Source organism: Bolinopsis microptera, chromosome 6 (genome assembly GCF_026151205.1).
Source record: "Bolinopsis microptera isolate Bmic1 chromosome 6, MBARI_Bmic_1.0, whole genome shotgun sequence".
Taxonomy (NCBI): domain Eukaryota; kingdom Metazoa; phylum Ctenophora; class Tentaculata; order Lobata; family Bolinopsidae; genus Bolinopsis; species Bolinopsis microptera.
In genome coordinates, this window is record NC_087077.1 from 15,901,526 (window position 1) to 15,917,500 (window position 15,975).

Sequence of the window (15,975 nt, forward strand, 5' to 3'; positions counted from 1 at the left end):
GCCACCATGTCCTACACAAAGTCCAAAGGAAACTTATACTTAGAAAACCCAAACCTTTCAAATTGCAGGCTCCAAACATGAAACAGGAGCCGATCGATGCCTGTTCGACTGAATGGATCTAAATTACTATCATCAACTAAACTTTTGGAACAACGAATAATTGATATCAAACCTACGTACCACCTGCTCAAGCGATAGGCGCTCGATTCTTAAACTGTTTTATAAAATAAATTCAATAAATGCGCGCGCGGCACACATTAGTCAAATTCGGATTCTGGATTCCCTTCAAATTTATTCAATAATACCTAATTCAATAAATTTTTATAAAATCATATTATACATGACCTGAAAAACCAGAATTAATGTTCATAAACGATTAAAGAATCAAATATATGGTGCAAAATGACAGGCTGAGCACCGCTTAATAAATTATACAATATCGGCTCCCATGCTTAACTTATTATAAAATTATTTAAACAATATACACATAATATAGCATTGACCCTATATAAAATCAACCGTTTATATTACATTATTGTAGCGCGATGCACTACTGTGTACTGGGTCGCGCGCGCATCAAATAATGCTTCTCGTATGCAGATCGGCGAAATGCGAAGGATTGACATCGTGAATCAAATTACATTATTATTATTATTACATATTAAATTATTATACAATATACATACATATCACATATGAACAAATATTTCAAATATAATTGTCATTGAACTGATACTTTGCTTTTTTGATTCACGATGTCAATCCTTCGCAGCTCGGTGAGGCACAGTGGTGCATCTCGCCGATCTACCGAAGATGGTGTGGTTGGTGTGGTTGCGAGAAGCATTATTTGATGCGCGCGCGACCCAGTAGTGCATCGCGCTACAAAATCGAGCGCTACATATACAACCTGTCACATTATCACTTGTTTTTGATATCTTTAAAATCTTTAGATCTACTGCTTCATATGATTTTGGATTTGGTTTGACATAATCAGTTTATCACAGCTACTATTTGATTAATAGATGTGACATCACAAAGTAGCACGTAAGGTAAAAAGTGTTTTTAATAACCAGTTATTGTGGGATGAGGATTTTTATTTTTAGTTGACCATTTATTTTCAGTTGACCATTTATATATCTCAAAGGGATTATTCTTAACCCCGGTTTTTAAAATTTATACAATTTTTGTAGAATATCTATTGTATTGGTTTATTCATTTTTGAAGGTGTTTATCCTTGTATGATCTTGTCGATGGTGCACTGGGCCTTTAGAACTGCCATCCTTCAGCTTCTGTCAATTAAAATTACTATTAATCCAAGTTGAGGCAATCAGCCGACGCGCGGCTTTTATGATTATCTATGATATGTATAATCTGTAATTAATATCAAAATTCAAATCACAATGCTGGCAAGCATAACCGTTGCCCTTATATTCACAACACTATGTACCCCCGTCCCCCTATACTATTATATCCCCTTTATTGTTTTCCAGGCATTAAGACTCATCGAAAGTAGTTCAGCAGGTATATTTAAGTTCAAAACATTCTAATTCAATGTTAATGATGACAGGAATAAGAAATAGTTATGTGGAGGTTTTTAAGAAATTTGCGCAAAATACGCGCCAGCATGTTATACGAAATTAGGTAAAAAACCCAAAATCGCCATATTCAGGTGCCTTAAAAACCATGTTAAAATTGAGTTAGAGATCTGAAACTTTGCAGAGCGTCTAGACCTTGTCCAAATCGACTGTAAAAAAAATTTCATGTTGCAGGAGTATCGGGAAGTGGGTTTTCTGGAACCCCTGTTTTACAACAGATTGTCGTGAAGCTATATATATATGTATAGACGCTTTTGCAGTAAATTGTAGCCTACATTTAAGTGTCCGTAGATTCAAAAGTATAAAAGATACAGTCATTTCGAACCACAGGTTTTAAAGATAATTGTTTATACTTTAGTTTACATTATATCGAAAAATAATTTATCGTCATCATCATCACTTGATGACGTCATCAATTTAAGTGTTTTTAAAACTTGATTTTTGACAAAATAACAACTTTTCAAATTGATTTTAAAGCATTAAGGAGTAATTTTATTCAAAATCTGAGGACATTTTCATCTTAGATAATTGTTCAAGCATTCTGAAAATCTACCGGAAAGTTTTCCTACCTTGCTCCTTCATAAAGATATTCGCTATTGAAGTTTGTGCTTTTTTGAAGAATAATTTTATAAAAACACAAAAGTTGTGAATTAGTATTCTCTGGTGTTGGGCCATCCCTTGGGTTGTGGAGCTCAATTTTGCTTCCTAAAGGTCTAAATTGTGTTATAGGCTAGTTTTAAAGTTGAAAATCGAAAAGTTGCACACGTGGGGACACGCCCAAATTCATTTAAAATAGCTAAAATCACTAAAAATTGTTATTTTCACGATTTTTACCAACTTTGGAGTCCCGTTGTGATCCAAGTTCTTTTTGAAATCTTCTGAAACTTTTCATGCTTATCAAACTATATATTAAATAACACTATGCAAAAATTTATGGTAATTCAATATTTTATGCGCACGCAACGTCCGCTAAAAGTTTGCACGTGCGAAAGGTGAGAATTTTGCTCATTCGTGATTTCGAATATATTCTGCTTTCCCACGATATTAAAATGGCATTATATATGAATTTAATGCCAACTTGAATGAGTAAAAAGTGCTATATTCAGTCTGTTATTGACAGATATGCCTACCTAAACACAAGGAAACGTTTTCAAAGGTAAAATTTCGAAATCGTTGAAATTACCTCCTTATTAAGTTTCGACTGTGTAAATTATCCTGACATTATAATCAAAAAGAGATGATATTTGACCAAAACCCATAATCATGGGTAGAGTGAACCGCTGCCAGTGTCTCTCTTTTCCAAACAAAAGAAAATGATATTAATTTGAGGAACCGTCCGCAAATGCAAATTGATACCGAGAATGAAATCGGTCGCTCGCTTTTCCCATTCATTCACGGCTTACGTATTGTAATAAAGCTTATTGAATGGGAAAAGCGAGCGACCGATTTCATTCTCGGTATCAATTTGCATTTGCGGACGGTTCCTCAAATTAATATCATTTTCTTTTGTTTGGAAAAGAGAGACACTGGCAGCGGTTCACTCTACCCATGATTATGGGTTTTGGTCAAATTTGTACTCTCAAAAAATGTATATTCTCTATACGAAACGAAACGAAACGAAACACTGTATTTACTACCCCGCTACTATGCGACAAAGATATTGTATAAAGATCACTAAATAATTTACACAATACGGTGCCCATGTCTGAGCGGCTCTCCTCAAATAACTTTCTCTCCTCCTCGGAGCAGAAAGTTAAAAACAAAACACGGGTCTCATAAATCAAAAAATACTAAATAATGTTAAAGAGATAATATCAGATTAACTGTCGCAAAAAATGGTTATTAAGTATATATATTACATAATTGATTTTATTGACACACCGATAAAAACCAGAAAAACAAGAAGTGGATACTCGGAAAACAAAAAATAACACAAAAAAAAGACTAGAAGCCACAAAAAATAGCTTAACCAGGCTATAGCTGATCATACAAATATTTATTTAACTTACCCTTAAAAGAGACAATATTATCGATGTTACGGACATTAAGAGGGAGAGAATTCCATGATTCAGGTGCATATTTGCTGAACCGCCTGCTAGTTGCCTTCAATTTAGAGAACTTAGGTATCTTCATAAGAAGGTTGCATGCTGTTTTTGTTCTGGTTTCTTTGACAGCCTTATCATCTCTGTTCATTTGAACCAACTCTTGGAGGTACATTGGCGCCAATCCATGAGTCACTTTGAAACAGATGAGGCACACTTTGAAAAATATCCTCTTTTCAACAGGGAAAATATGAGCTTTCTTGTAGAAAGGAGACAAGTCAGTATTTCTGTCATAGATGTCGTAATAGCTAGACAATTATCATTGCTGAAATTATCTTTATATTGTTCAAAAATTTTGTTGTAGTTATTGTATGAATACTGAATGCATGGTATTGCTGTCAGTTGTACTTATCTAACGCTACCAGACCTAGGCTCTACTGAAGAAGCAGGTCTCAACTCTCAAAGAGGCCATCGTTTGATTACAAGTCCATAAAAGCAACCATTGGACCACTAGCACTGTGTTCTACAAGCTTCTCTTGAACCAATGTCAATAAGCAATGAGAAAAGACAATTAGTTTTGAGAAAATATATAATCTATTGTATTGGTTTATTCAATTTCGAGGGTGTCTATCCTTATGGCTAGACAACTATCGTTGTTGAAGAAAAGATATTATATTTCTGATAACTTAATAATTATTTCAGTATGAAGAGAGCATGTGTGACTCTCCCTCGTCATTTGACTCCAGATAAAGTAAAAGTCTCTCAGACACTAATTAATGGTTTAGTCGATTCTTTATGGAGTAAAAGCAAGTCAGAAAATGTTTTTAGATATGAGTTATCAGAATCTTGCTTGCGGAGTATCCCTGGCCAATGTCAATTCTGTGCAGATTACAATGAACATAGATTTTCAAAGAAGAGAGCTGCCCACTCAGTGTCTTCTTGCAATCAACCCTTCAACGACAGTTTATTTAACTTCAACAAGCTCAATGATTCAGAGGTATGGACACGAATTTAATAAGTTTTATTTTGGAAACCACAACTTACTTTATTCTTGCCATGGCCCTTGCTTTAGAATCCTTACTACAATGAAATAATCTTTTTGTCAGGGCTGATTTGCATTTTCAATTTATTTTTAACTGTCTATAATCGCTGAATCTATGGATATACATTAATATTTGGTTGGAGAGTATAACTATAATATATATTATAAATGGCTATTCTGTACATTTAACTGTTTTTCAGATCTTGCTAGGAGTTTCTCTGTCGGATGATGCAGGTTGTGTAAGTTTCTCTATGGACAGTGGTTCATCCTTAGTTGCTGTTAATGCAAGCCCGTTATCGGAGAGTCACATTCTTCTTCTACCATCACCTGAAAAATGCTTAAACCAGGTACAGATAATATTAAGGTATCTTAAATAACCAGTTTTATTGGCTTACTAAATATATCAGGAATATCCTTTTGCTACTTAGATACTTATATTACTAGGTTATATTACGGATCGTGAACAAATTAAATTTTCCAAATTTGGATAATTGACTCTATTAATACCAAATTATAATAATCATAATGTGATTAGTCATGTAAATTACTTCCAGAGGTTAACTCTCGGTGCAGTCGAGCTGGGACTGTCATTTTCTGTTAGCTGTGGTGATCCAGATCTACGAGTAGTTTTCAACAGTTTACGAGCATTTGCGTCGATCAATCATCTTCATCTCCATGCGTACAAGTGAGTGAGTTTATTAGCTAAGTACTTCCTTTTGCCACAGACTGAAATAAAAATACAAATAGTATTCACCCATTTTTCCCGATCTATGTCTCAAGTACCGAAGGCACAAAATAGTTAAGGACAGGGGTTAGCAAACGAGGTTTTAAAAAAATATGGTAGCTTGTGTCCGTAGCCCGTCGTTGTATGTTATATTGCATAAACAATAAACATAGGGTTGCATAAAATTATTATACGGTATTTTCAAAATCTATATGGAATTAAGTGGGTGGCGCTCGGCCTGTTACTCCGCTATATCTGCATGCTTATAATCAGTAAAGCCATGATAAATACGCAATCACGGATCGGGAAATTGAGCGGCCATTCACAAAAAAACCGGCCGCATTTCTTGTTCACAATATTATGAGCATGATAAAGGTAAAACTGCTTTGGTACCTGATTAAATTTTCCTCTTAATTTGCTAGTGTTTTGATTGAAGCCATGTTAATCTAGGATTACTAACAGAAACACTGTTTACACAGATGCAGTACTAGTCTGCCAATAGAAAGTGCTCCAGTTGAACACTTAGTGGATTGTTGTTATAAACTAACAACTTACCCCGTACCTGGGTTCGTGTTTCAGCTTCAGACTGATACTGTTTCACTTGCTAAGGTTGGATTTCTCACTTTGTCTCTTTGTTTTGTTAATTTCTAGGCTGATGTTATTAAGCTAAATTATGTTTATAAATCTTCATATTTTGTTAATTTACTTCTGAAACAGTACACCTGTCAGAGTGTGTTTACGGCAGTAGAAGTACTACAAGACCAGGATATACCCCACAATATGATGATAACATATGGGGACCCCTGCACTGTTCACACAGATCCAACCATAGTTCCAGAACCTGTCCTTCGAGTTTGTTTGTGGCCTGTCAAACCATCAGACCAGGTTTATCTCTTAGCTAAACGCAGAACTAAATCTAATTTAATTTAATTATTTAATGACTTTACTTTGATTTGTACAACTTTACGTCCTGCCTCTGATAATTTGTAACAAGGAGGCCCATGTGCATGATTGAACAGAAAAGTATCAGCTTACAAAAAATGGGAACGTATGTCTAATTCTGGGACATCTTTTAAGGTACTGTCTCTTAAATCTAACTACTTCACTAATTACTTGTCTCACCAGTTACCATGTCAGCTTCCTGCTGATGAGCTACTTTTCAAACCGGCAGTGTGTGAGATAAGTGGTCACATTTTACTACACGACTTGGACTTATTTCAAACCATCACAGAGACACAGATAATCAATACCCTCAAGATAAATGCATTTGAAGAAGATCAGTTTCAAGAAATTACTGCTTTGGTCAAGAAGAAATTGGAAGCAGTCAATAACAGCAGCTAATTTTTTCATGTGATTGATCTCACGTCACGTGATAAAACTACTCTGGTTTCACACAGAAATAGTCACATATTGTGTTTTTATATTTATTTTAATACTTTTTAACCTGATTTTATGTTTAATTATTTATACAATTTTATGTTTGAAGTAACATTTTCAGTTAGATTTCATTTTATCAAAGGTGTTAAAGCATGTAAAGTAACACATAAATTATTGCAAAATAAAGTTAGTTATCTGAAATAACTTAGCTATAATATAAGAGTAACTTAGCTATAATAATAGCTATAATGAATAATCTATTATATGGACACGTTTTTTTTTAAGTGTGGTGAGTTGCTGATTTCACCTTTTTCAAAGTAGAGTGCACAAAATGAGGAAAAAGTCGCAGTACTTTTTAAAGTGCAACCATAAATTTGTACATAAGATAAAGTGAAAATATTCAGCAGTTGTGATTTGAAAAAACGAAGTGCCAGGCTCAAGCAGAATATGACTTATGAGCAATTAAACTGAGTGCCAAAAATCAGCAAACCATTTTAACCTCCAATTGACTAATTCCATTGATTTCGCCATATTTTGCTCAAATATTGTTCACATTACACTAGTAGATTGGAGTGAGTAACTGTTTCAGCATTTTAGTCATTATTAGCAATTCCAGTAAGTGACAGAAGTCAGTAAAAAGTCATTTTTATATCTGAATACGACTGCTCTATTGATGGTTCTTGTCAAAATATTTAAAAGATCTAGGCATAACTGTGTTTTTTTCTGGATAAGACAATGTTTGGTTGTGTCTTTAAACTAATTCCTACATGTTTATGTGCCAACCATCAGCAAAAAGTCACACATGTATCAGCTTGAAATTTAATTTTTTCTAATTGATGAAATAAGTATCGAAATTTCAGTTCTCTTGTTCAGTCACCATATTGACTTTTAGATTGAAGGTGCCATTAATCAGTTAAAAGAAGGCTTGAACTCTGTACTGCTTACACTCAATTATGTCCCGAGTGCCCAAATTCAGCATATCAGTCATATAGATAAATGATGTAAAAAGACAAAAATTGTCTATTTCTTGATCCATGGGTGCACTAGTGTTAGTTTAAGCATCTATTTCGAAAAGTAATGTGTTCATAAAGGGGTCAAAAACAGATAATAGTATGAGAGTGCCACTAATCAGCTGTAGTGACTTCTGCAGCCAACGTGGGAATTACCAATTATTATAAGTCAATATCAGCATTATTAATCATCTCAAACCACCGAATTGTTCATGTTGCAGATACGAATCTTAGTTTAGTTACATCCTGAAAATTTGAAGAGCATATGTGTCCTGAAAATCAGTAAAAAGTGACTTATTTTACAGAAATAGTCATTCTTACTGCTAAATGGCACTCTTTTTAGTTCAGAATATTGTTTGAGGGAGCGGTGTGCCTTTTTCGTTTAATGTGGCACAATTTTGTTGCACTGTGTGCCATTATTCAGCTTAAAATGACTTCTTTTTCTATGCATATACCAATGGTAAATCACATAAAATTTGTGCTTTGTAAGCAGTGTTGTGATAACCTGCTATAACTAACTTAAAACTGGCACAATGAACTTCAAACATCAATAGTATGTACCAAATTTCCATGATGAACATAATATTGTTGTCAGAAATCTACTTTATCGTGCCAATAATCAGCAAAAAGTCATTTCTATGAAGATTTTAAGCTAAAAATATTATTTATAAAATGACTTTTTGCTGAATTAGAACACACAATATCGTTAGATTTTGTAAAGAATCATCTTGATGAACCTGCCTATGCTGTCAGACAACAATTGTATAGTGCCAATATTCAGCAAAGAGTCATTTCTTTTGAATTTTTAATCGTGATGAATTTGACCTAAAAATGACTTTTTACTGAAAACTGACACACTCTTAATTTAATTTTCGAACAGAATGCTGTTGAGCAGACTTAATCTCGACAGTATGATTGAAAAACGTTATAATTTGTTGCTGTCTAGCTACTGCAATGTAAAAAAATCAATTGTAATTTTGTGAGTGAATTTTTACTGAATACAGGCACACAATAGGTTTTTCCTAGGTTACATTATTACAGACCAACGTTTATTGAAAGTTGTTACAGTTCATTCACAAGCTGATCAAAAGTATGGGCCTTGTACAACCCAATCAACCAACTAGAAATTTTTCCAAACAAATGACTTTTTGCTTATTTTGAGCACAGTTCAAGTATTCCTACCAAAATCCAAATATTCTTTGAATAATTCTGAGACATAATCTGAATTTTGAACAGAAAAGTCGCAAAATTCAGTTTTTTATGGGCGTTTTCAACATTATAGTCCAAAATGCTGAAAACTGGCACTGCCTTGGTACTATATTATGACATATTAACTAAGTAATGGATTTTCCTTACAGGGGCAGTTAAGATTGAAGGCATATCTGTGCTACACTTTCTAGTAACTAGTCATTTCACTTACACTGTCAAAAGTGTAATGGCACTCAAAGTCATTTTCACCACACTTAAAAAAAAACGTGTCCATATATTATAATTAATTTGAAAAAAGGCTCAGCTCAAAATAATTCAGATTAATGGAAATATTTTCTTTACCAAGGCCGGTATAGTTCTACCATGTTACCAATATCTAAAGAATAATATTTATAGAATGTTGGAGCTATTTTCTATCTTTACCAAGGGTGGTATTGTGCTATTCTGTTTCCAAGGGGCCTGTACCCAGCTCATATCCTCAACTCATGCAGTTAATGAGTCCATCAAAAACATCCTTATACAGGTACGGAGTACGTTTACAAATCTTTCCATTAAAAACTGTGTTTTGTTCAAAACTGTTTAAAATTACAAGTAGTTCAGATAAGGTCAGATTAAATAACAAATGAACGCAAATAGCTTGTAATACTAAGTACTTTAAAATAATAAAACTTGCTCATATTTAAATTTTAACATCTTGACTGAATAAATATTATTTTCTTGAATAAACGTCCAAGGCGATAATATAACAATGTGTCGTTGTGTTCAGGGCAGCCCCAGCAACCAACATAACCACAAGAACCTAACAATCCAGCTGAAACTGGATAACGAGTTTGAACTTGTGTTTGCCGTTGTTGTTCAGAAGATGCTCCAACTCTCTTATCTTGGTGAGTCCCATTTTGTTAACCTTGTCACGTGTTACTCTGTAAGGTTTGGGGATTGTCTTCAAGTTCCATTATACCTCCGCTTTGATCTGGGTTAAGGAAATTTCCACAAACAAATTGTGATAGTAGTACTGCATTTACTATGTAATAAAAACCTAATCATATCTAACTAACTAAAAATATGATGATATTTCAGACAAACTGATCGACTCTATCCATCTGGAGTTCAGAGATAAGTATAAGAACGAGCTGAGAGACGGCACCCTGTGGCTCAACGGCTGTAACTTCGACTCTGGTGATTATTATTAATAACTCTTGTTATTTATAGATTCTGGTGGGCCGGTGAGGCATATGTTTTGGCACGTGACAGGAACAATCCAAATACCAATCAGCTTCCACTATTGACAGGATCACTGAAAAATATGCCTCCCCCGGCCCCCAGCAGTATCCACATTGTGGTGGTTCCAGCACCTTGGTGCTATGTAGAAACAATGTGCTACTCAGATTAACAGAAGAGTTGTTACAGTCAAGCGACTTATTAATATTCAATCGTGTTTCTAACTTTCAATTCCAAACTGTAGTCACTTTCGTAGATTGACTTGATAACTATGGTATGCAAATTTGAAACCTATTTTTGTCAGATTTCAGTGGGATCCTAAGCAAGATAGAGGGGGAACATAGAGTAGAGAAGTCAGCTCCACGTGCTATGAAGCAGTTCACTCAGTCAAAGAAGTTCGAAAAGACAGCAACTGCCAACAAAGCCATGTTTGAACAGGTATGCAGAATTTAAGTTATATTTTCAATTTACTTTAAAAATTAATCCCGACAATATAACTTATACTTATTTATTATATATAATACCCAAGCTGTACTCTAGATTTTTATAAGAATCTCTGGGCTCGAGTAACACGTTATCTCTCCTGTCTGGTATACAGCTGTTCTATTGTGTTCGATAAACATTTCAGGCCTATGTTTGATAAACTTGTAGTCTTTAGTCTGAACTATTGTCCTAAACCTGTGATAATATTATTCACACTTTTGTGCCAAACATCTGTTTGTGAGCTGTATTACTATAAGTCACAACTTTTTTCCAGAAAATTTCAAAAATGTTTCGTTCATTGTTTTTCGCAATCGTCTTAGGCCAGGTCCTTGGTTCAAAAGTCGGTATACTACACATGCATGGAGTATTGGAAGCTACAAGCAGCATTTTGGATTCAAACAGTTCATTGAAAGAGAGACTGGGATACCAGTGCGTCTGATCAACGCTTTTAACCATATTTCCAGCATTACCCCCATCAAATACCAAGCAGAGGACATATTGAAGGATGTAAAAGAAATCGCGTCCCAATACGACCAGATCATTGCAGTGGGCTATTCACAGGGAGGTATTATTTGGCGCACCATGATAGAAATGTGGGAGGATCACAATGTGGTCCTCTTCATATCTCTAGCATCTCCTCAACACTAAAACCAATTATTACCTATTTAACTTCGCATTTTTGGACACCACTTGGGTACAAATTTTGGGCTCTGAAACTCCTTTTCTTGGCTATTTTTTATTTTTTCATGCTGATTTTGGATGGCCATTAAGAGCATTTGACCCAGTCAAAAAAGTTTCAGTTTGTTATATCTTTTACGGTTTTTGCAGGAAATTTCGCGTTAAAGTTGATGCCGTGTGTCCGTAAAATGGCATGATCAAATCTTAATCATCTCGTTTATATATAGTATGAGGGTTACACATGTTCGTCGAGGAAATACCCTGCCTTCTTACTGTCAGGTAGCACCCACCTGACAACCACACACTTAGGTCAAGACCCAAATTTTTAACATTTTAACCCCAAAGTTCGGAATGACTGACTTTACTACTAGTGTAATGTGCTTGCGAGGAAGGAAAACTTAAAAGTGCGCTCGCGCTATTAGCCAATCAGCCTAAACCACGCCGCTTGATTGGGACCGTAAAAGATTTTGACTGCAAAATTATTTTCACACATTTATCACTGGCTGTTCACACAATCACCAATTATATTCCTCTAGGCTTGTATTCCAAGTCCATTCACTGTGAGTAAAGAAGAAATGTGTGAGAAGGTATAAATAAAAATAAATGTATATTTTTTGAATTTTTAAATTTAATTGAGAATGAACTTATAAAGAAATTTTTAATTAGCATGTATAGTTTAAGATATTATAGCATATTATTACCCATGATACAAAGGCCAATAATCTTTCGCAAGCTCTGTAATTTCCACCTTGAAGCCACATTCATTTTTTATCCTTACCACACAATTTAAACTAAAGCATGTTTTAGTGTAGACTTTTTGTCACAACAAGATGCAAAACTATAGTAACAACTATAAACAGAACCCCTAAGGTCTACTAACAAATTTCTTCTAGCTCCTAAAATGAGGCTTGTTCTAAAACTAACTGAAATAGCGTTCGGTGTTTGCACAAGCTTTCAGGCAACGCGCACCATTCCTTGCCCCGTTAGTTACCTGTCTTCCAAAAACCCAAACTAGCAGTCAAGGACAAAAAAAAAAGTCATACACCAAATGGGGCATTTATTTTATGAATTGTTTTACATCTTGTTCTTCTGTAATAAATGTGCTTAAAAATTAAAATTTCTTGTATCATTGAATTTCTTGTTTCTTTGATTGTGATTGTTCGCTTGGCAAAAATCCGTTTTTTCAGCACATTTCCGAAAATAGTTTTTAGGGTCTATGTTTGCTTTATAAGTTGTATCTAAATGTGGCATTTGTAATTTTAATGTATCAGAATAGTCTCTACGACCTACCTAGGCGAAAATGCCAAAATTCACGGAAATTATGAACTGCTTCAAGCCACACAAAACTGTTTTTTCGGCCATATTTCCGAAACGAAGCATTTTAAGGTATAAGTTGCTTCATAAGTTGTATATAAAAAGTGGGTATTAGGCACATACTTTGAATGTAGCGGGAATAGTCTTAAGACCTTCCTGGGCTGAAATACAAAAATTCGAGTGACCGCGGAAACCTGAAAAAGGGCGTGGCCCGTATAGGGGTTGTTCCGCAAACTAAAAATGCCACCTTATTAAAAATCCTTTAGTTTAGGCTTTCAAATAGTGATTCTTGAAGTCAAATTGTTCTAACAAACTAATCAACTCCATTACATACCTCCCTAACTTATACCATTTATAAAGAGTGTTCTGCTTCAAAAACGGGCAACTGCAGATATGACGAATTCCTGCCGCATCAATTTGTCCCCTTATCATGAGACAGTGCTCGATTTTGGGGTCAAAACTGCCGAAGGCAGAGAGTATTGAACTGTAAACGAATTGATCTAACTTATCCTAGGAAAAGATCAGCTTTTTTGTTGGTCCGATTAGACTGAAGACGATGTATATCATGAAGTGCTAAAGTTGAATAAGTTCATCTACTGTGTCATACTATAAAATCGATAGCATAATGATTTGGCTAAACATAAATCTTGATATGAATATAAGAACGGGGAACGAAAGTATTAATTTTAATACCCGTGTTATTAATATTTTATTATTGATTGTTTATTTTAACTATTTGATACGATCTGATACTCCTAAATTGCCCTAGACATTATTATTAAATGTAAACTATAAGTCACAAACTGTTATCTGGTTTAAATCCCGTGGCCGCAAAATTTGTTCTTCCTTACATTCGGAGGATATTCGGTCTCAGTACGGCGTTGCCAATTACTGGAACAAAAGTACCAAGTTCGGTTTAAAAGAAGCCAGTTCAGCAGACGCATTCAAAGCTCGACTTCAATGTTATAAAATGTGGAACTGATAGCGAGGTGGAGCGGCATCGTCAATGGGTCACTTTGGATCTCAGCGAAACTTGATGTCCAACATAAATACATGAGAGCATGATTACATCATGCATATTTCATGTCTAAAAATAACTTATTGAATGCTAATACCGCCCCCATGAGGAATCAATGAAATTTGTTTCATAAATTCAGAACTACATGTTAACGTCCTTCATAATTAATCATTACATGTTTCGGATAGGAACATTTTTCTTTTTAGAAAAATATTGTCGAAACTGCAATAGCGTAGAGTGCCAGTTGGGTTTCAAGTTTTGTCGAGATGGTATGTGGGCCATAATCCTATTATTATGTAAACGGGTTCTCAATAAGAGGTCTCGACTGCCTAGGCGTCAAACTTGGCAGTCGGTAGTTATCCTCTGGCCCGGGAAAGCTGACCCTAGGGACCAGAGGGTAAAGGTGTTTGTAGAGACTAAGTGTTAGCTACAAATCTTTCGAGGTTTTCGTTTTTACAAGAGACAGGCTCTTGTACGCAAGGGAATAAAACGGAGAAACACTCACAAATTATACAAACAAATATTATAGAACTAGCAAAAAAAGAAATTACACAATCCTACACTACTACAAATGTATAATACATAATAACAACAGTAAAACACTATAAACAAATAGCTGTATACTCCAGAAACGGGCTTGCAGGCAAGGGACAGAACACAGGGACTGGTACAGAGTGTTTGTATAAACAGTGATTCAGCAAGTTACCCATTGGGTATTGACTGCATCTGACCACAAAATACCAAATCAATACAATAAATAAACAAATATTTAAAAACAAACATCTGTTTCTACAAGATCAGGGCTGCCAGAGCAAGAGAAGAAAAATAAGAGAAAAACTCCAAACATGTATCCCCTCTAGTCCAGTAAATAAACATAATTACTTGTACAACAAACTGTATAGATATAAAAAACATAACACTACACAGTCTACCCAAATATACGGGTTTAAAAAATTGTATAAACAAAGAGGGACCGGGGCTTGCATTAGCAAGGGAAGAGATATAGAGGACCAGGTAAAAAGTGTTTATTCCGTAACCAGTGGAAGAATAAAACTAAAAATAGAGTAGACTCTAAAGTGTATTATACTCACAAAAATATCATATGTCTAAGGGGGAAAACCATCTGAAAATTCAGGCAGATCCAAGCAGAGCTGTCTTCTGGAGATTAGAGATGCTCAGATTGCAGTGGACTGCGTCGAGGTGTTTACGAAAGTTATGGTGGATAGTTTTCCTAATGCGCCTATCACCCACAGGGGACGATGTGACCTTTCGGTAAAATTCCAGTTCTTCTTAATTTCTCCTTTTTAGGTCTTTGATATTTCAGTATCTTTTCTTGTTCTCAATCCAGGAAGCCGGGTTATCTCCTGGGACTGCAAACGTCAATGATGGTTGCTGCGTTGGTTACCTTGTCTACCAGGAGGGAGGATCCGGTCTGCAGTGTTCGATAAGTGGCTCCGACTGGGACTTGAAGTCCCACAAATCTTGCCTTTTTCGTTCTCCAGACACCTTCTCTGCCCGGGTGTTCGTACCACCTTTTTACTGCGTGGGGAAGCCGTTATTCCTACGCACAGATCCAGTGGCCATGCGGCAGTACTTTGTCATGCCGACATTATTTTCTGTCTGTGTAAAGTTTTTGGGCACCCCATTCAGTTATGTGGTAGAAATTGCTCTAATGATTTCTGCAGAGTCAGCAGAGGGGAGAAGAGCCACGGTGTTTTGTCAATCCTGTGCTTCCATATTCGTCCTACCTTTTCCCAAAATTTTTCCCGGGTACAAAAGGTCCATTTTTTGAGGTACCGGGGCTTTTGGAGGTATGGTAGGTACTTTAAAAGTCGCGTATAGTACATAGTAATTTGACGAAATTTACCTGGGGACCTCAGGCTATCATGTTCAAAAACAAATAGAGATTCGGCGAATGACAGGCTGAGCGCGGCCCAGTAAGACGAAATTCGTTGATTTTTATTGCATAATTTTGTAGGTTTATAACCTACCAGGACGCGCGCCGAGTTGGACTCTTCAACGGTCTTGCTCTAACCAGAGCCCTCTCGCTTGCAGTAGCGCGCAACCGCCGAAGTACGCATACGTATACACATGGCTATGTGAATCAACGGTCCAATATTGAATATATGGAACAGATATTTTACGAGTATCACCCGTTAAATCTCAAGTTCTTAAACATGAATCATAATGAAAATTTGTCAGAACCTTTCAATAATTAATAATACTTAACTACTGCAAACCTTATTTAGTTGGGAGAGATTGGCC

The 15,975-nt window shown here is 35.4% G+C and overlaps 2 protein-coding genes across 2 annotated transcripts; both read left to right on the top strand.

The window, feature by feature from the left end:
- The first annotated feature begins 4,302 nt into the window (after window positions 1-4,302).
- Window positions 4,303-6,851, top strand: LOC134817120 (GDP-D-glucose phosphorylase 1-like). Its single transcript, XM_063826230.1, has 6 exons — window positions 4,303-4,634; window positions 4,880-5,026; window positions 5,234-5,364; window positions 5,883-6,012; window positions 6,133-6,288; window positions 6,541-6,851. Exons 1-6 carry the CDS (start codon window positions 4,341-4,343, stop codon window positions 6,742-6,744), a joined length of 1,062 nt encoding a protein of 353 aa, XP_063682300.1. The 5' UTR covers window positions 4,303-4,340; the 3' UTR covers window positions 6,745-6,851.
- Window positions 6,852-9,390: 2,539 nt separating this feature from the next.
- Window positions 9,391-10,670, top strand: LOC134817439 (signal recognition particle receptor subunit alpha-like). Its single transcript, XM_063826581.1, has 4 exons — window positions 9,391-9,522; window positions 9,766-9,883; window positions 10,077-10,175; window positions 10,522-10,670. The coding sequence occupies exons 1-4, from the start codon at window positions 9,397-9,399 to the stop codon at window positions 10,668-10,670; spliced, it is 492 nt and encodes a 163-aa protein (XP_063682651.1). The 5' UTR covers window positions 9,391-9,396.
- The last annotated feature ends 5,305 nt before the right edge of the window (window positions 10,671-15,975 follow it).

Bases quoted from the DNA above. Each gene is read 5' to 3' on its own strand.
- LOC134817120 (XM_063826230.1), top strand. From the start codon at position 4,341: ATGAAGAGAGCATGTGTGACTCTCCCTCGTCATTTGACTCCAGATAAA. The intron at 4,635-4,879 runs GTATGGACACGA...ACTGTTTTTCAG, and splicing joins ACAAGCTCAATGATTCAGAG to ATCTTGCTAGGAGTTTCTCT. The intron at 6,013-6,132 runs GTTGGATTTCTC...TACACCTGTCAG, and splicing joins ATACTGTTTCACTTGCTAAG to AGTGTGTTTACGGCAGTAGA.
- LOC134817439 (XM_063826581.1), top strand. From the start codon at position 9,397: ATGTTGGAGCTATTTTCTATCTTTACCAAGGGTGGTATTGTGCTATTC. The intron at 9,523-9,765 runs GTACGGAGTACG...CGTTGTGTTCAG, and splicing joins TCAAAAACATCCTTATACAG to GGCAGCCCCAGCAACCAACA. The intron at 10,176-10,521 runs GTGATTATTATT...TATTTTTGTCAG, and splicing joins CGGCTGTAACTTCGACTCTG to ATTTCAGTGGGATCCTAAGC.